General features: G+C 41.3%; 3 protein-coding genes across 10 annotated transcripts in view; all 3 read left to right on the forward strand.

Moving 5' to 3' along the window:
* Positions 1-3,559, forward strand: part of LOC124134573 — a 45,185-nt gene extending 41,626 nt beyond the window's left edge. For all 8 annotated transcript variants that reach the window (XM_048400427.1, XM_048400430.1, XM_048400431.1 and 5 more), the window contains 3 exons: positions 30-307; positions 1,074-1,228; positions 2,753-3,559. In XM_048400427.1, coding sequence (XP_048256384.1) covers positions 30-307; positions 1,074-1,228; positions 2,753-2,947 — 628 coding nt within the window. In that variant the 3' untranslated portion in view covers positions 2,948-3,559. The remainder of the gene's footprint in view (positions 1-29; positions 308-1,073; positions 1,229-2,752) is intronic.
* Positions 3,091-4,787, forward strand: LOC125381991 (loricrin-like). The gene is made up of 2 exons (XM_048399401.1): positions 3,091-3,115; positions 4,036-4,787. Exons 1-2 carry the CDS (start codon positions 3,091-3,093, stop codon positions 4,785-4,787), a joined length of 777 nt encoding a protein of 258 aa, XP_048255358.1.
* Positions 4,788-5,746: 959 nt separating this feature from the next.
* Positions 5,747-20,607, forward strand: LOC124134574. Its single transcript, XM_046499478.2, has 5 exons — positions 5,747-5,824; positions 12,836-12,901; positions 16,732-17,322; positions 17,856-17,973; positions 19,672-20,607. The coding sequence occupies exons 2-5, from the start codon at positions 12,841-12,843 to the stop codon at positions 20,171-20,173; spliced, it is 1,272 nt and encodes a 423-aa protein (XP_046355434.2). The 5' UTR covers positions 5,747-5,824; positions 12,836-12,840; the 3' UTR covers positions 20,174-20,607.
* Positions 20,608-21,458: the final 851 nt, after the last annotated feature.

Genomic DNA, 21,458 nt, shown 5'->3' on the forward strand with positions numbered 1-21,458 from the left:
TCACAATGATTTTGGTACTTTCTCCTTAGGCACATCACCGGCTATAACCCACCTGCCCTTGATGCCGAGCAAAACCTGTTGAATACTCGGGGAACACTGGTCAATGGTGTCACTGAGATTACGTTCTCTCGTAAAAGAAATACCGGTCGAGATGAAGATTTTACCTTTACCGACACCGACTGTCCATACTTGCTGTTCCCCGTAGGCGGTGGCTACAACACAACTGACAAGAGTATCTCCAAGCATGACACAACGCCCCGGGTGTCAGCGCAAAGAATCTGTTTCAGCAGTAAATGCCCTGGTAATGGTACGTTCAATTTAGTTTTTGTTGCAGTGTATTTAGGATGCTTTCTGAGATCTTAGTTCAGTTGTTTAACTAAACATCCACAGTTGTACATACAGGGGTTCATTGCTTGTTCTTTCCTGTTTATCACGTCCCTGACCTTAATCAGTACTGAACCCTCATAGGGTTTCGGGTGCAGAAAATATTCTTTGTGCAGATCTGAGTTCGTCAGAATATCATGACAATGTAACAAATGTTATATTTGGGATAACACTTTCTTAGTAAAGTACAGATTTTTAGTACTTGTGGGGGTTGAATCCCGCCCAGGATTCGAACCCACACAGCCAGAGTGAGGCACATAATCGCCAGAACAAAAAGTCAACAATCTAACCCACTTACACAAAAAGAAAGTCCGACAACTGATAGTCTAGATCACGTACTTTGTGTACCCCTCGGAAGGCGTAAATTGACACGGCTGCCATGGCCGAAAGCTATGAACACACAATGCCATTTAGAAAGTGGTCAAATGTAACAAAAGTTATATATGGGATAACACTTCCTTAGTAAAGTACAGATTCTCGTACGTTTATGGGTTGAATCCCGTCCGGGACTTTGCTAAGAAACCTCTTGGTGTGTTCTACTTGGACACATGGACCCTTTCCCAAATTGCCTATACCGCTGCAAGGCTATTTTATTCAGAAGTTCACCCGAAGGGAAATTCAAAAAATGTTTAAAGGCAATAGTAAATACTTCCAGACACAGGATCACCTATGAATGTATTTGTTTGCAGTTGAGGTCGTCAAAGAAGAAACTGCTCCGGTTCCAGCCCCGGCTCGCGACCACGTCGTGGCCATCATCGTCTGCATTAGCGTCGTCTTGTGCTTCCTCGGCGTCGTCGTCACAATCTATAAAATCGTGGAGATGAGGAATAAGAAGTTGTCCTCGGTAAGAAACAATCAACTGCCAAAGCAAATAGTCTTCAGTTCAATTCTTTCTTAAAACGTTCGCCTGTAACGTCGAAGGACCGGGTTCGCTCCTCACATGACTACCATGTGTAAAACCCTTGGTGTATCCCGCCGTGATTTTGCTGAAAAATAAGAAGCGGCATAAAACAATACTCATCCACTCATTTGTTATGACAGGCGTATAATAAAAACATAAACATAGTTTATGTGGACGGTTCCTGTCAAAATTTTCAAATTAGACAATAATTTTAAATTGAATTGGAAATGCAATACGGTGACTATTGTAGTTGGAAGTAGAAATATCGACGCTAAATATAATAATATATAAATGCGTTGCAGCCAAGCACATGTCTACCAATAGTTCGCCTGTCCTTGTCCTTCTAAAAGACATTCAAAGATGGTACTTGTTGTTACAATTAAAAGGACTGGTAGGCTCGAAGGTATACTGTATGGCATGGTATCCCTGTCCCCTACCACTGTAAACCGCGTGTGGCAGCCAGAATCACGTGTACGCACGTCGTTATACGATCGAAATCATCTTGTTGAACATGACATAAAACCTCATTCACCCCACTTCTACCGATTGTTATCTTTTACTAATTTGGTCTGTAAGTAAGGACAAGTAGCACGCACATTATAATTTGACACAGTTATCCAAAATATGCACCACAACACCCCCAGTTCTCGTAGCAATGATTGGTCCCCCATCAGGGTACAAACAATAGTATTAATAACGACAATACTACCATGAATTGGAAAATACTCGATTTATTGTTGGTGTATCAGGGGTATCAAATCATAACAAACCGACTCTGGTTGATACAGCCGATTTGACGATTTGACATCAGGGTACAAGCAATAATAATCATAACTACAAGTTTACCATAAATTTGGAAAGTACTCGATTAATTGTTGGTGAATCAGGGGTATCAAATCATAACAAACCGCCTCTGATTGAAACAGCCGATTTGCCATCAGAGTACACACAATAATAATAATAATAGTAATAATAATAATAATAATAACAACAATTCTAGCACGAATTTGGAAAATACTCGATTTAATATTGGTGAATCAGAGGTATCAAATCACAATAAACCCCCTCTGATTGAAACATCCGATTTGACTGCCGCATCAGGGTACAAACAATAATATTAATAACTACAATTAGTTGCGGCCTCATGCAGAGTAACAGCCCTTCACTGCTTTGAAACACTCTCTTGTAAGTCTGGAATACCCAGAGCAGGATACAGTATTTTGATAAAGGGGAACACTCACAACTTCGGGCACGAAATGAGTAAACCACAGTGACGTAATGTGTCGGCGGAAGAGATTCGGCACTTCTGTTTCTTCCTCTGATTCCGCAAGTAACACATCTATCATGGTTGTATATACCTCGTTCATGTATCCCGCCGTTATATTGCTAGAGTATTGCTAAAAGCGGCGTGAAACCATACTCACTCACTCACTCGTTGATGTAATCACAATTTCTGTTCCTGTACAGAAAGAAAAACCGCGCCAGGAAGACAGGATAAAATTAGACCCCAGAGAGGAGAGACCATACATCAACCACGCCTACCTCCCTCACGCCAGAAGGAACTCACCGCGCACGACATACTCACACTTCATGCCCGACATTGCAGGCAATGGCAGGAAACATTACGACAGAAGAGTAACCAACGATGTGTACCTGCCTTGAATTATTTACCCATTCGCCTGTGTATGAGAAATCCCAAAATATAAACAGTCTAAATATTAATTGTTGTTTTTTATGATTTTATGTCATTTTGTATAAATATATGTTTAAATGATGAGAGATCTTAAATTTAATTTTATATTTATATGTCAGATGCTTTAGGATTTTTCTGTAAGTTTAACAAACGATTAATAAACCAAGGTTGGGATTTTCAGATAACTTAAACAGTATTTTGTAGTGTAAGCCTCGCGGTTGGGGACTTTATAACTGTATTATTTTGAAACATGCATATATTCAATCAGTTGGATCAAACTAACCCAATGGTGAGTCTTATAGAAAGTCTCAATTAAATCCAAATTCTTTCCTGTCTGCAAGCCTTCCACGTGTATTTATATATATTTTTTATATATTGTTATTTGAAATAGAATCAGGATAGCCGGTAATGTTAAGCCTATCCAACTCCTTCATACGTGTATTTTGTTTCGTTCACATTTCACTTAATACATGTATGTGTCCTGCTTCAGCAGCAAGAACTAGCCCTGAAACTTTGTTACAGATAATTGTTATTCATACAAAATGTCCTTACATCACGTCAAATAAAGTTTTCAAACAATTCAATTTCTTTTGTTCTTTATATAGAGCAACAATCTCACAAAGAATATTATGAATACTGCATTATCCGTATTATCTGTGTTGTCATTAGATACTGGATAAGACCCGTGAAGATCCGGGGTAGAATAGGTCTGCAGCATCACATGCTTGTCGTAAGAGACGACTAACGGGATCGGGTGGTCAGGCTCGCTGACTTAGTTGATGCATGTCATCGTATCCAAATTGCGTGGATGGATGCTCATGATGTCAGTCACTGGATTGTCTCTTCCAGACTCGATTATTTGCAGACCGCCGTCATATGGCTGGAATATGACGGAGTGTGGCTTAACACTACAAACACCACATCACAGATATAGGATAAGTCATCTAGTAGGGTCTAGTCATGGTGATAGAAATGTAACATTGCTGTCTACCGCTGGCCATGGTTTAAAGGGGTAGAGTTTGTGGTAGCAGTAACCGAGGTGTTTTGTGTGAGGCAGCGGCATTTGGGAGAGCTCGTTGTAGTGGTAGCGGTTGCGACAACGAAGGTGTTGTAGTGTGTGCGGCAGCGGCATTTGGGAGAGCCCGTCGTAGTGGTGGCGGTTGCGACAACGGGGGTGTTGTAGTGTGTGAGGCAGAGGCATTTAGGAGAGCTCGTGGTAGTGGTGGCGGCTGCGACAACGAAGGTGTTGTAGTGTGTGAGGCAGCGGCATTTGGGAGAGCTCGTGGTAGTGGTAGCGGTTGCGACAACGAAGGTGTTGTAGTGTGTGAGGCAGCGGCATTTGGGAGAGCCCGTCGTAGTGGTGGCGGCTGCGACAACGGGGGTGTTGTAGTGTGTGAGGCAGCGGTATTTGGGAGAGCCCGTCGTAGTGGTGGCGGCTGCGACAACGGGGGTGTTGTAGTGGGTGAGGCAGCGGCATTTGGGAGAGCCCGTCGTAGTGGTTGCGGCTGCGACAACGGGGGTGTTGTAGTGTGTGAGGCAGCGGCATTTAGGAGAGCTCGTGGTAGTGGTGGCGGTTGCGACAACGAAGGTGTTGTAGTGTGTGAGGCAGCGGCATTTGGGAGAGCCCGTCGTAGTGGTGGCGGCTGCGACAACGGGGGTGTTGTAGTGTGTGAGGCAGCGGCATTTGGGAGAGCCCGTCGTAGTGGTGGCGGCTGCGACAACGGGGGTGTTGTAGTGTGTGAGGCAGCGGCATTTGGGAGAGCCCGTCGTAGTGATGGAGTTGTTGTAGCGGTATTGGAGGTGTTGTAGCGGTAATGAAGGTGTTGTGACGGGAACGGAGGTGTTATAGCGGTAACGGAGGTGTTGTAGCGGTGATGGAGTTGTTGTAGCGGTTATGGAGGTGTTGTAGCGGTAATATAGGTATTGTAGCGGTAATGGAAATAATGTAGCGGTAACCGAGGTGTTGTAGCGGTAATGGAGGTGTTGTAGCGGCAACGGAGGTGTTGTAGCGGTAATAGAGGTGTTGTAGCGGTAATGGAGATGTTATGGTAGCGGTGATGGAGGTGTAGTTGTAACGGAGGTGTTTTAGTGGTGCCGGTAGTGGAGGTGTTGTCGCGGTAACGGAGGTGTTGTAGCGGTAATGGAGGTGTTGTAGCGATAACGGGGGTGTTGTAACGGAGGGGGGCTTTTGGTAGCGGTGATGGAGGTGTTGTAGCGGTAACGGGGTTGTTGAAGCGGTAATGCAGGTGTTGTAGCAGTAACGGAGGTGTTGTAGCGGTAATGCAGGTGTTGTAGCAGTAATGGAGGTGTTGTAGCGGTAACGGTTTTTTTGTAGCAGTAATGGAGGTATTATAGCGGTAAGGGGGTGTTGTAGCGGTAACGGATGTGTTGTAGCGGTAACGGAGGTGTTGTAGTGGTGCCGGTAACAGAGGAAAGATCCTCATACTTACCTCTGTGCCTTTTTCAATACCTGCAAACTGGTGACGGATTAGAGGCAATACTTGTTACACTTTTTGATTACTAACAAGAGGAAATACCCCTTCAGCAAATAACCAGTCGAAAAGAGAATGTTATTTCAAGTGTGTTCTATGCCGCACATCGCAACACTCCAGCTGGTATCAGTACGGTGTATATAACACGCCTAACCAGTTTGCCATGACTTAAAAATGACAAACTGGCGATCGCATTACCGTCGCTGGAAAAGCCCATGAGTCATTTTTTCTTCCTCGTTTCAATTTGTTCATTGGTTCGGGCAAGTGCAACAACACAACGAGTCGTGTTGAGGTATGTGTTCACCCATACCGGTTTGAGAAGCGGTACCCCTGCAACATGCATTCGGACTAAAGGTAGGTGTTGTGTAAGTACACGCCGATTTCACAATGATCATAATATATAAAGCGACAAAACCCGATTGTACGATTCCGATTATATATTGAGTGAGTGAGTATGGTTTTACGCCGCTTTTAGCAATATTCCAGCAATATCACGGCGGGTGACACCAGAAATGGGCTTCACACATTGTACCCATGACGGGAATCGAACCCGGGTCTTCGGCGTGACGAGCGAACGCTTTAACCACTAGGCTACCCGACCACCCCTGATTATATATTGAACATATGTTTATGAATCACTATCAAATAGTGATGATACAAGGTGTTCGCGAAACATTCAATAATGTATGTAATCTGTATAGCTTATGATGTTTAACGAAGGCCAAGTACAAGCATATATCATTACTTGATAGCGAATAGTTACTTGATAGTTACATTCTATAAGCTGTATCTCGGTATATTTAGTGAGGTGAGGTGAAATGGGGTTTAACGTTGCGTCCAAGATTATTACACGTGTACAATCTATCTACGATCTATACGATCTATAGTCCTAGCCCACTGAAATACCATGTGGCAGTTTAACATGAATACCCCACTCAGACACAGTAAACTGACTCCGAGCCGACCAGTCCTTGTTTTAGCCCCTTAATGCCGACCACCAAACAGAGTAACAACAAGTACCATCTTTAAAGTTCTTTGGTTATGAAGCGGTCGGGTATCGAACCCGGACCTTCCGCACTCCGGGCGGACGCTCTACCACTAGACCACGGAGGCGGTCTGGTATATTTAGTAAAATAAATTGCCAATATCTTCATATTTTCACATCGTCATGAGCTGTTGACATATCTATATTTTCGGTAACTAAATGTTATTATGAATGCAGTGACAGGACGTTATAGGGCGATACTATTGTACAGTGAACTAATTTTAGGATATGAAACTATAGCAGTCTCCCCATCACAATCACCCTTGCCCTACAAGGGCGGACATTATATTGTTTGCTATTTATTTCCGCATACACTAATTATAGACTGTACTAAGTGGTTATTCGGTACATTATACAATCATGTGTATGTTGTAACAAGTCCAATCAAGGAGTACGTTCTATACGTAAAACGTGACTGAGTGAGTGACTATGGCCTAAGGACATTACTCCAGCACTATCAAGGCGGGGGACATTAGAAAATGGGCTTTTTTCTCACACTGTACCCATGTGGGGAGTCGAACCCGAATGCTTTAACCACGAGGTTACCCCACCGCCCCTAAAACGTTTTAGAATAAATACGGCTTTGCCGAACAAAACAGGACGAATGTGAAAATATCCCTTCATTGTAAATGCGTAATTATGAAATCAAAGAATATATTGCCTTCTTTTTTAGTTCCTACTTCATACAGTCTACAAGGAATATTAATTATAGCTGCTACAGGGAATATGTCTACTAAGGGAATGTGTATAATCTCTAAAAAGATTAGGGGAATTTATATAATCACTAAAATGTTCAGGTATTATACAGCTTCCCTGATCCAACAAGATTTTAGACGTATTCCCTGAAACCTTTCGGGGACCCTATGGTCAAACCTGACAACCAAGAAATTTATAATAATTCATGTGAATACAGATCTATTAATAAATATGATACATTTGTAACTGATCCTCAAAGTCAACAGCGTGTGTAGGTAAGCTGTCTCGCCACACTGAACGTAGTAAGGTGATCCTGGTATCCCACAATCCACATGAATTGCCCTTGTCTCATTGACTGCATATCTTTGAGATTTGCCTGAGCTCGACAACTGAAGTTCTTAGTGACAACTGGGTAAACTGCAAACCCTTTTGTTTGCCCTTTCCGCTTTTCGTCATAGCTCTTGTGCAGGTTCTGTCGGAAAATCTCCCCCAACTCAATCTTGGAAATGTGAGAAACACACGCTGTCAGCAGTTTTATACCTTGAATATTATGTTACAAACTTAGTTTTCTCTTTCATGTGACGTTGTTTTGAGTTCAGCGATAACTAAATTGTTCAAACAACCAGGCTTCAAATATACGCATGTGTTGTTCTTTTTAATACGTTCTTCTTAAGAAACGCATTTCACACTGATATATTGATCTACTATTATAAATTTAATTCTTGTAAGTGCAGTATAAGTACTGCGTCATTGTGAACTGTCGTTTGACGTCCACTCAAGGTAAACAGTGATTGTGTCCCTCCTATATTTCGATATTATCATTTTCGTGAAATATAAAAAAGTGTGTTCAGGAAATGGAGGCGTTGGTTTTGTAAATGTAAATGTAACAATGAGACGAATAACAGTTATAATAAAGATACTGTTCTTAAGATAATATTCATTTTGGATCCACACCTTGATACATGAGCAGGAATTTACTTGTAGCAGCTTTTTTAACACAGAGCCTTCCGGTATTCTTAAATAAGGTATATATGTTACAGGGAATATGTCTAATGTCTACATTTTCGGGTATTATACGTATCCCTAGGCCTGATCCAACTACGAGTTTTTGTAGACATATTCGCTAAATTTACTTTTACATTCTTTACAATAAGTTTATGTCATTTGTTGCCAAACTCAGAGACAGAAAAGTAGATGTTTTGCGTTAAAAGTGAAAAGATAAGATACAACAACAATTATAACAGCCATAATTATTGATTGTAGTTTAAATATGACAATTACTCAATTTATTCACAGCACAAGGAATCTAAAATGATTGTGTGCATATTGTTCTAATTCTGGCCAATTAGAACAAAAACGGTCAGCAATTTGGTATACTGAGTTGCGGAACATCAATAAGTGAACACTAAGTTTTCATTCCAAAATGGAAAAAAAATATTAGTTAAGGTTATAAGTAATATGACATGCAGAATAAGAGTAAGACGTCAGGGATGATACATGAGAAGTGATATCAGTGATTTGAAGTCAGATGTCAGTTCAACTAAAGGCTAGCATGACTTACTCAGGATAGACGTTGATTCACTGTTTGTGATAAGCGAGCTGATGTCAAGTTATTTTTATGATTTATAATCGAACATAGAAAACGAACGCATAAACAAGGGAAATAATATAATATGATATGGAGTGCCTGAATCACGGAAGTACTGAATAGTTTGGAACCAAAGGGACTGTCCAGAGAGATAACTCTGCTGTGTACCTTCAGTAAAATATTTACTTTTATTATTAATAAGAGAATTGTGTCTTGGGCCAATACCATGGATAAAATATCTGAATCGCAGGCTGGACTTAGGGAAGGATATCCATCAGTTGATTCCGTCGTTATGTTGAAATCCCTGATGCAGCGTTATATCAGGAAGAAAGGGGTGGGGGAAGTTTTATGCATGATTTGTTGACTTATCTAAAGCATTTGATTCTATTTACAGGTGTAAACTTTGGAGATCATTTACTGCACGCGGACTTAGTTCCAAAATGTTGAAATTATTATGTAGAATATGTGAAAATGTTTAAACGTGTGTACGAGACAAGGGTTTAATGTTTGATATGTTTGAATACATACATGTACATGACGTGCGCCAAGGATGTAAATTGAATCCGTTTTCCTTTTCCTTTTTCTTAAACAGATTAGTATCAGAAATCCACGACAGTTGTATATAACAGTTGTATGTTAAACTTACCCCAAGTTTACTTTACGGTGCTGAATATGAGGATTAAAACAATTTAATTCTTCTTTAAAGCTTCACTTGTATTCATGTAAAAAAAATCTTCGTGTAAAAAGCAACATCTAGCCCAATGGTTTATCGAGAATGTGGTTGATTTCCTCTGTTTATATATTCACAGCTAAAAGTTATAAAGTTCTGTCTGGAACTCGTCAAAATGAATTAACAGGATGATGTTATATGATACGAATGGAAAGAATAACTTGGTAACTGATGTGATTTTTTTTATTCAAAAGTGGTTTGGGAAATGTTTAGTATGAACAATCTGTACAATCTGAAAGTGCATTATCAATTCTTTGCAAAAATTGCTACAGAAGCTAAAATAGATTTATCTGCAATCGTGGTCATTTTCGTTGATATTATCGAACCAGTGTTTTATCTTATAGAATGTTAAAAACTCATATATATTCTGAACAGTATCTGTTCAATGTAAATATATAGAAATAATGTAATTCTTTGGCACGATTTCGATGTTCATCCCATGATTTATGCATCGAGTGTGGGCGATATACAAACGTTCAAGGTCATAACGATTATGTACAATGTGTAATAGCCAAGACATAGGGGATAAATATCTCTTTTTACTTGTTTGTCCATTGTACTACACTGTGAGAAAAAAATATTCCGGTATACTACTTTAAAGATCCAAATATTGTGAAATTGTTACACATTCTCGATACATTAATAATGCAAAACCTGGCTATGTATATATACCACGCACTGTTATATAGAACCAAATTTGTAAATACTAGTCAAACTTATGTGCAACACCTCTGTTATATCTACTATAGGCCTGTGGCCTCTTAAGAGCGAGAATAAAGATTGATTGATTGTACTGTAAATACAGTAAAGTCTTGTCCTGAACTATTATATGAACTACCCTACACATAGGGGTAGAGCAAACTTTAATTTATTACTTTGATGCCGAATTTAGGACTACCCTTGTGTTTAACTGATGATACGTTTAAACTCGAAGCTGTCATATTCGCCGTACAAAATTCTCAAACAGGGAGAACTCATTGCCAGCACTCATACGTTGAGAGACGCAATATGATTTAAACAAACTAAAACACCAATAAAATGGGTAGTTTATTGTTTTAAAAAATGACAAGTTACCATTCGTACAGTATGTGATTGTCCAAAATCTAATGCAGAAATATGTAGGATTTGTAATTTCGTTTTTATATAAATTTGGATCAGTTTATTCCGGTGTTACTGGGTATTGTGAGTTTAGGTCTTTCTGTCATAAAAGTTGCACCTTTGTTACCTTTGTATCACGAATGTTAGAGGGACGGTCGGGTAGCCTAGTGGTTAAAGAGTTCGCTCGTCACGCCGAAGACCCGGGTTCGATTCCCGACATGGGTACAATGTGTGATGCCCATTTCTGGTGTTCCCCGCCGTGATATTGCTGGAATATTGCTCAAAACGGCGTTAAACCTCACTCACTCACTCACATTACGAATGTTGGCAGACTGCAGCCACTGCAAGCCATGAATCAGTGTGCTTACCTAGTTGGCTGCACTAAATGATACCTCACTCACTCACTCACATTACGAATGTTGGCAGACTGCAGCCACTGCAAGCCATGAATCAGCGTGCTTACCTAGTTGGCTGCACTAAATGATACCTCACTCACTCACTCACATTACGAATGTTGGCAGACTGCAGCCACTGCAAGCCATGAATCAGTGTGCTTACCTAGTTGGCTGCACTAAATGATACCTCACTCACTCACTCACATTACGAATGTTGGCAGACTGCAGCCACTGCAAGCCATGAATCAGTGTGCTTACCTAGTTGGCTGCACTAAACGATACCTCACTCACTCACTCACATTACGAATGTTGGCAGACTGCAGCCACTGCAAGCCATGAATCAGTGTGCTTACCTAGTTGGCTGCACTAAATGATACCTCACTCACTCACTCACATTACGAATGTTGGCAGACTGCAGCCACTGCAAGCCATGAATCAGTGTGCTTACCTAGTTGGCTGCACTAAATGATACCTCACTCACTCACTCACATTACGAATGTTGGCAGACTGCAGCCACTGCAAGCCATGAATCAGTGTGCTTACCTAGTTGGCTGCACTAAATGATACCTCACTCACTCACTCACATTACGAATGTTGGCAGACTGCAGCCACTGCAAGCCATGAATCAGTGTGCTTACCTAGTTGGCTGCACTAAATGATACCTCACTCACTCACTCACATTACGAATGTTGGCAGACTGCAGCCACTGCAAGCCATGAATCAGTGTGCTTACCTAGTTGGCTGCACTAAATGATACCTCACTCACTCACTCACATTACGAATGTTGGCAGACTGCAGCCACTGCAAGCCATGAATCAGTGTGCTTACCTAGTTGGCTGCACTAAATGATACCTCACTCACTCACTCACATTACGAATGTTGGCAGACTGCAGCCACTGCAAGCCATGAATCAGTGTGCTTACCTAGTTGGCTGCACTAAATGATACCTCACTCACTCACTCACATTACGAATGTTGGCAGACTGCAGCCACTGCAAGCCATGAATCAGTGTGCTTACCTAGTTGGCTGCACTAAATACCGTAACCGACGTGAATCGACGGCCTTGGGGGTGACGTGGCGTCACCATTGAACGAAAATGGCGGAGGAAGCGCAACAACGATCGTTTTGTTTGGCTGCCGTATGTTGCTTAATGCCCAACGACGAGCAACAAATGTACATGTGCCATGATGTGGTTATGCAACTTTTCAAGGATTGCCCATTCCTCAGTGACAGTGACATACATTCCTAGGACACCAACGCCCGCCTTGGACAACTTTGTGGCTGATGTGGCATGGACACAGGGGTTTGAATATGTTTTGGGTTAGCCAGTGACATGGGAGATGGTTGACATCATCTGGCCATGTTTCGACTTAGAGAATAAGTTCAATTATTTGACAATTTGAAGAAACTATTTCATTGATCAATAATGCTGTGGATGCGCCATCTTGATTTACAATGACAGAACGATGTTACCATGGATACGTCAGATCGTGTGGGAGGTACAATGTACTTTATAGTCCTGCACCATGACCGTGGAATATATTTATTTTACAGAAAAAAATAAATCTGGAAACGTATACAAAAAACAAGTCTAGCCAACTATAGCTAGCTCTATTCTGAAATCAGAATAGGGAACTTTTGATATTTGAGTCAAGAGTGAGTGAGTGAATATGGTTTTACGCCGCTATTCCAGCAATATCACGGCGGGGGACACCAGAAATGGGCTTCACATATTGTACCCATGGGCTATTTGTCTCTTAAGAGTCCCGATACCTATTCTGTAATATGTACCACCGGTGTCTCTATGTTACAGGGATTATGCGTCAGTACATATTTGGAATTGTCTCTATAGTGGTCGTAACGCACTCGGCATTTGGAGGTAAGTTTATATATCCCTTCTAACGCTTTAACCAGCACTTTTCAACCCATGTATCGCGTAACAGGCGTTCAGTTTCGGCCACAGTGATTGCTGTATATGCATATTTATTTGATGGTTGACCACCAGCTCCGTGATCTGCCGGATGGTGTCACAGCAGTTCTTCATGGATTAGAATTCGTAGCCAGTGATATATGCTTGTCGTCAGAGGCGACGAATTCGATCGGCTGGTCAGGATTGATGACCTGGCTGATCGTATACCGTTCATTGGTCATGATATCAGTCACTGGATTTTGTGGTCCAGACTTCATTATTTACAGGCCGTCTTCACATAGCTGGAATATGGCTGAGTGCAGCGTCTTAATAAGAAGCAATCAGGCTTAACTTGACATCGGTATAGGGATAAATACCGACACGTAGCCTTCACAGTAAATAAAGAAGTTGTTTTCCATCAATTGTCTCTGCTGTGTCATCCGTCCATTTCTAAGTAATGCCTATAAGTGAGTGAGTGAGTGAGTGAGTATGGTTTTACGCCGCTTTTAGCAATATTCCAGCAATATCACGGCGGGGGACACCAGAAATGGGCTTCACACTTTGTACCCATGTCGGGAATCGAACCCGGGTCTTTGGCGTGACGAGCGAACGCTTTAACCACTAGGCTACCCGACCGCCCCAGTAATGCCTATGAACCAATTTAAACAAAGAAACATAGGTTATTGACATGTGGTATTTTTGTGACAAAAATGTTCTGCCATTACTGACTACTGCATGCCTGGGCAAGATGTGATATCACTGTCTCCTGCATGATATGCTCTTGTGATATCAATGACGTTTTCATGCCTTGGCGGTCTAGCAGTGTTATCACTGACCACTGCGTGCTAGGGTGAAATACTTGGGATATCATTGACAACCGATATTCTCAGTTGATATAAACTAAAGTCCAGAAGAAAGTATACTAAGAGTTTAAAAGACCATGAAAGAAAAAACAAAAGCATATGGAAAGCCAATGTGTATATATTTCATTAGAGCTGTGTTTTAACATACATTTGTAAGGGGTAGAACTGCCCACAATGCAAATGTAACAAGGCTGATCCGTCACCGCTGATTGTATTTATTCGCCGCCATTGTGTTGATTCGAGGCAGATTGCTTACGGCCAATTGTCAGTGACACTTGACACTGAAAGATTTCTCAGTTCGCTTTTCACGTCACAAATTAGTGATAGATGGGCTTGTCGGTGATCAGATATCAGTTCGCTATATCCGTTAGTTCGCTGTAGAGAGTTCGTTATATACGTAAATTTTATATGATATTATATAGGAGATAAATCGGGGATTTTTTAACAGTTCGTTGTATCCGTTTGTTCGCTATATCCGTGTTCGTTATATTCGTGTTCTACTGTAATGTGTAGAACTGCCCATGCCGGCCAGGGTGAAACGTGAATGTTCGCGTTGTTCAGAAAGTTCTGTGTGAGCCTTGCCGTATGCGGTCTCGCATTGTCTAACCGGAGGACAATGTCACGTGGCTGTTGCTGAAAGAATGGTCACCAAACTTCATCCCAATATCTCTGGGCATTCAGGTTTCCTTGAATAATAACAAGCACGCCTCGTTTTGACATCATCGCAAATACCTCCTCGGACAATGCCGCTACTTCCTCGAAATGTTTGAACTTCTTGAACACAATTTGGCGCTAAACGTTCACATACTCTTCTGTATACTCGCTGCCGACCATCATTTGTGTGCAAGCAATATCTACTCTCATCGGAGATAATGCCGCGATCGATCTGGTCATGGTAACACGGGTGCATCCAAACGTTATTGCAATGGCGGCTTGCGTGGCTCATAGTTGCGTCATACCAACGACTCTCCCCCTCTGTATAACGGTTAAACGTGGCATATTTTCTTGTTGCTTTTGGTTGATGTGTTCATAACGTGCCGTGTCATCATTTTATACAATACTTTTGAACGTGCATTTCGTTCTACATAGTCCAAAGTCGTTGTGGCCCAAGTCGATTTTCACCCCCACAAAATCCATTTTTTCCTGCTTTTTGTCACCGCATACATTTGGTCACCGAATACATATTTGTGTCTTCATCTATATAGTTTTTTAAGTTATCCAAATAGTTGAAAACATTTTAGTTGGTATACTTTCTTTTGGACATTACTTTTGTTGTACTACAACACCTACATTATGGTGCTTGATATTTATCATCCAAAACTGGCTCCCACAGGAGATGTCACTTGGGTGAGATCAAGCTATATCTACACTGTAGATATCGCTGCAATGAAATTGCATCACAATACTTCACTGACCATTGTGTCGTCATTGTTACCATGACGTCACAATCAAATGACATCACTAATGGCTCTGCTACTGAAGCTGTTAGCAGTACTTTTTACACTTAAGACACTGCTTATTACTGTCTACAAACTGAAAAAGTTGGAAGAATGATGTTGGATGATAAATAAAATCTCACCCTCGTATCTTTTGATATCAAATATATCAACACTCTAAAAAAATTTCTCTATGTCTTCTGAATGTTTTGATACTTGTGATATCATCGTCCTATATGCTGCGGTGATATCGTTTGTGTCAGTGTCTACTGAATGCTGCTGTGTTGTAGTGGTGATATCATCATCCTACTGAATGCTGCGGTGAGGTAGTGGTGATATCATCATCCTACTGAATGCTGCGGTGAGGTAGTGGTGATATCATCATCCTACTGAATGCTGCGGTGGGATAGTGGTGATATCATCATCCTACTGAATGCTGCGGTGAGGTAGTGGTGATATCATCATCCTACTGAATGCTGCGGTGAGGTAGTGGTGATATCATCATCCTACTGAATGCTGCGGTGAGGTAGTGGTGATATCATCATCCTACTGAATGCTGCGGTGGGATAGTGGTGATATCATCATCCTACTGAATGCTGCGGTGAGGTAGTGGTGATATCATCATCCTACTGAATGCTGCTGTGTTGTAGTGGTGATATCATCATCCTACTGAATGCTGCGGTGAGGTAGTGGTGATCCCATCATCCTACTGAATGCTGCGATGAGGTAGTGGTGATATCATCATCCTACTGAATGCTGCGGTGAGGTAGTGGTGATATCATCATCCTACTGAATGCTGTGGTGAGGTAGTGGTGATCCCATCATCCTACTGAATGCTGCGGTGAGGTAGTGGTGATATCATCATCCTACTGAATGCTGCGGTGGGATAGTGGTGATATCATCATCCTACTGAATGCTGTGGTGAGGTAGTGGTGATCCCATCATCCTACTGAATGCTGCGGTGAGGTAGTGGTGATATCATCATCCTACTGAATGCTGCGGTGAGGTAGTGGTGATATCATCATCCTACTGAATGCTGTGGTGAGGTAGTGGTGATCCCATCATCCTACTGAATGCTGTGGTGAGGTAGTGGTGATATCATCATCCTACTGAATGCTGCGGTGGGATAGTCGTGCATACCTGACGAAGGCGCATCATCCCATTCACTTACTTTCTTATTCACAATCACAAAATGTGCCCCTGAGTAAGGATAAGATATATGGGTGAACAACTTCTTTATTAAGACGAGGAACGACGTTTCGGTGTAGGTTCTGACACCGTTACACCGAGACGTCGCTCCTCATCGTACTAAAAAAGTTGTTCATTCATATATCTTATCCTTACTTAGTACTCCAACTTCTAAAAGCCTCTTAAAGAAGTTATGTGTCCCTGCTTTCCTGAGCTTACTTTCTTTAATTGCACCCCAACCCCCCAATTTTGTTTTATGAAATCGTTTTCTTTCGGCATACAAATCAGTGAAAGTTCAATTCAATTGTTGCAGCAACATGTCCTGCTGGATTCTACGGACCCGACTGTACCCGTTCTTGTCCTCCTCACTGTGCAGAAGGGAGGTGTGACCTCCTGTCTAGTGGTCGGAGTGTCAACTGCACTCAGGGCTGCCAGGACGGGTACAGAGGCTTGACGTGTAACACGCGTTGTAAGCGACCCTGTTTGACATGTGACCGTTATACCGGGGATTGTACTGGGCCCTGCAGGAACGGCTTCTACGGTTCCAGATGTTTACAGAGGTGTTTGCACTTATGTCACCGTTGCGACAAAGGGTCTGGTAGATGTCTAGATCCTTGTGAAAATGGATTCTATGGTTCTAACTGTTCACAAAGGTGTTCTCAGTCCTGCCATCAATGTGGCAAAGAGTCTGGAAAGTGTATGGGTCATTGTGACGACGGCTTCTATGGTGCCAACTGCACCAAAACCTGCCCAGCCGGATGCCAGCGATGTGATGCAAATACTGGAGACTGTGTGGTGATAAACATCACAACTGAATTACAAGTCAGACAAACAACAACTTACGCCAGCAATCCTGACGAGACAAGCTTCACTGAGGACGAGGACGCCGTGACCGTGTTCCCACGTACGTTTACTGCATACAATTTGAGGTGTTTAACACAGCGTGGTTAATATGATATGTAGCTAGTCTCACGTGAAAAACGAAATTAGAAATCTTTATATATATAGAAGTTAGGAGTTTGTATGATGCCATTATAGTTATATACAACTTGCGCCGCTTACGTCAAGGTTAAACAGGTGAGGTGAAATGAGGTTCAACGTCGCGTCTTTTTGCACTTTTGAAAAGCGACGTGCATGCACGTGTGTGTTTGTGTGTGTGTGTGTGTGTGTGTGTTTATGCTTGTGTGTGTGTCTGTTTGTACTAGTCGGGTTTCACGCCGTTCTATCAGTATTACCACTCTGTCCAAAAGTTCATGTAACAGAAGAAAAAACATATAGTATTACCTCTCGGTCATAACGTTGAGATAATGTCAGTACTTTATCTGATTCGCGCCAGTATGGTATTTGGAAAAATAAATCTACGTCACTTTGCGTCATGTCGGTAGGCAATTAAGCTTTCTTGAATGTATTGTCATTATGACCGGTATCATGTTTCAGAATTTCACCACAAACCAAACATCACTACATTCAACCCGTACATCATGGCAATTGTCACCGTTGTTGCTTTTGCTGGTCTCCTCGTATTGATAACGATTCCGTTCCTCATCTGCACTTGGTATGTATTTCTTCAAGAGATAACATGATGCATTTTCAGATTTGAGATTTGTATTCGATTATTAGATATTTCATTTCGGACCGACCGTATAAGCTGAATGTTTCAACTGTGGACATTTCACCGTATCGACTATTCAATAACTATTCATCAGTGATTATGTGTTGTCATATGCTACAAAGACAACACAAGCCGCCATATTGTTACAAGTCGATTCCAAAATTGAAACAATATGTTAAACCAGAAATCAACAAATGGTATACAATCAACAATTGTATTACAAAATTAACTAGGATTAAAAATGAATAAAATTACTGCACAGCAATTACAATGGCAGTACACAATAACGTGCTAGTACTCTATTAAATGGCAGTACACAATAACGTGGTAGTACACTATTAAATGGCAGTACACAATTACGTGGTAGTACACTATTAAATGGCAGTACACAATAACGTGGTAGTACACTATTAAATGGCAGTACACAATAACGTGGTAGTACACTATTAAATGGCAGTACACAATTACGTGGTAGTACACCTTAAATGGCAGTACACATTAACGTGGTAGTACACTATTAAATGGCAGTACACAATAACGTGGTAGTACCCTATTAAATGGCAGTACACAATAACGTGGTAGTACACTATTAAATGGCAGTACACAAAAACGTGGTAGTACACTGTTAAATGGCAGTACACAGTAACGTGGTAGTACACTATTAAATGGCAGTCGAAATTGTGAGAGCAGTGAAAATGGCAACTACAAGAAAAAAATCACCTTGCCGAGATAGGCCTTGGCTGAACACCAGGGTTAAAAGTGATCTTCGCATGAAAGCTAGTCTTGATGTAATGTCAGATGAAATAATATGAGATGAAATGTGAGATGATACAGGCAGACTCCGGCTCCACTTATATAGTCTAACTAGCTTCCAGCACTTTCCAAACAGTGCCAGATCAGTCCAGTGAAACTAGAACATCACAGAATATTCCACATGTTTGTATAATGCTTGACATTCCATCCATTCTTTTCCGGAAGTTAACAGATAATTCGAGCATCTAAATATGATAACTTTCTCACAAACTGACTTCATTAAATAGAACTACATTCCTGAAAACTACAATGCAATTAGCTGCTTCTGAATCGCAACAGAAACAATGTAAAACAGTTACAATCATTGTTTAACAATAAATTACACTGCCATAAAACATTATGGTAATACCATTTACGTCAGTGAATGGTTTTTACTGATATATATTAATCAAAGGCAATTCAGAATGGCTGCTGAATGCCACGTTTTATTTGGACATGGTACTTATCAAGAAAATGATTCATTCGCAGTGTAAAGTCCAGATACTGAAGATCTCCGTTTATGAAATCCAACGTTTAGACGATTAGGTCACCCCCACTACTGTTTCCTGATTGGCTGATAATAGAATGGGCGGGTCCTTTTTTGGATTATATCACTGAACGATGACACCAATGTTGTAGTGTTGTCTACAGGTTGTTTTGTGGGAATGATTAAATAAGCAGTCTGTGACGTTATATTGTTTTGACGTTACATATTTATAAGAATGGACGTCAACATGTTTTGCGTTCATTGAGTTCTGAACGTAAAAAAACCCCGTTTTTCAGGTTTATGCCCCAATAAACGCAGACGTTTATAAAGTCAATGTTTTACTAACAAGTGCACTTTTACAGTTCTAGGCATCGACCAGGATCACAAGCTAGACCCGTGAAAGATGTTCGCATTCCTCGCGGGGAGGACAACGCTGACCATGTCTATGATGAAGTAGGTCCTCCATCAGTAGAGCCAAACACTTCTGCACGTCCAGACATTGAAACCGGATACCTCACTGCCATACAGCAAAACACTGAGAATAGATACGCCACCCCCACTCAGCCAAACACTGAGACCAGGTACCTCACATCTACTCAGCCAAACATTGAGACCAGGTATCTCACCCCTACTCAGCCAAACATTCAGACCGGGTACCTCACCCCTACTCAGCCAAACATTGAGACCAGGTATCTCACCCCTACTCAGCCAAACATTGAGACCAGGTACCTCACCCCTACTCAGCCAAACATTGAGACCAGATATCTCACCCCTACACAGCCAAACATTGAGACTGGCCACCTTACTGACTACGAAGCTGGATATGCCAGTGCTTCACATCCAGACAGTTCGACAAGCTGCTAGACGCCTGCTAAAATGACATCTGCTGCTTCGAGCCAGACAGTCATATGAGCTAACATACTGCTTTATGGCTAACCAGTGAGGATAGCTAGCTTACAGCTTTGTAAGCCACACAATGACACTAGACATCTGCCGCTTCAGTCATCGTGTCAGTAACGAACACACATGGGATGTTTCCGTAGCTCTTCAAGTCCCCATACACCATACCCTTAGCGATTCCTTGACAGGATAGGTCAACAATATGCTCCACACTTGTAAGCGCCACACAATGAGGAAGTCGAACAATTACAATACATAATCTACTTATCGTGGGTCATCATGTTAGATCATGAAAGCAAAACAGAAACCTCTTTTGTTCATAATTCTCTGAATTTTGTTTAATGAAATATACATGTAAGTTATGAATGGATATCTATTTAAAACACACGTTTAACCAATAAAATAATCACACAAAAGTTTCTGTGAGTTATTACTTTAAATACAAAACGTCAACGCCAGAGAATAGCCGGTGTCGATTATTCGCCAAAACATATTCACTTGGGCAGTAAAAACTTGCAACCGAAATGCATACACTCGGTAGTAAATATATATTTGGGTTCGAAACCTTAAAATATGAAACATATGTTTGATGTTCAAGGTGATTTTTAGTAAATTTATTGTACTTAATAAAGTCGATATATTTAATTTAATATCACAGATATAAATATGAAATTTTGGAGGTCGATGATCACATGTTATCATTGTACAAAGGCATTGAAAACTGTTCATTGTCATGTCGCATAAGGTCGAATATCAGGCCACCAACATTTTCCAATAACATATACCCAACAACAAACAAACAAACGTAACCGGAGATTAGGTCTTTAAACAGTTGCCGGTGATGGATGAAAATAATCTCCATTAATTAATACTTCATGGACGCCATCCCAACCTTGGTTGTGATTGTTGCCAAGCAATATATCGTGAGACCGAGTTATATAATCTGTCTTGGTGCCTTAGTTAATTGGGTGTCATGATACTTTGTTGTCCTCGGGTATTTATAGGCCGACGTGGCATTACTGGAACAATACTTGCTTTTATGTTAAAAAGCATGGAACCAAACCACACAAAGAAACAAAACAATTACAACAATGGATTCGGCCTTCAGAAGTAGTCGAAACACTCATAAAATATCAGTTCAAGGCACTTGTGCGATGGGTGAGACGCGAGTCCGCTTGCCACAGCGGTGTATTTCCGTTTGTCTGTTGTTTAACGTGTGTGGCGTTGATGGTACTTTGTGGTAGTCAAT

This window comes from Haliotis rufescens, unplaced genomic scaffold (assembly GCF_023055435.1).
Source record: "Haliotis rufescens isolate VD_foot unplaced genomic scaffold, xgHalRufe1.0.p SCAF_2, whole genome shotgun sequence".
Taxonomy (NCBI): Eukaryota; Metazoa; Mollusca; class Gastropoda; order Lepetellida; family Haliotidae; genus Haliotis; species Haliotis rufescens.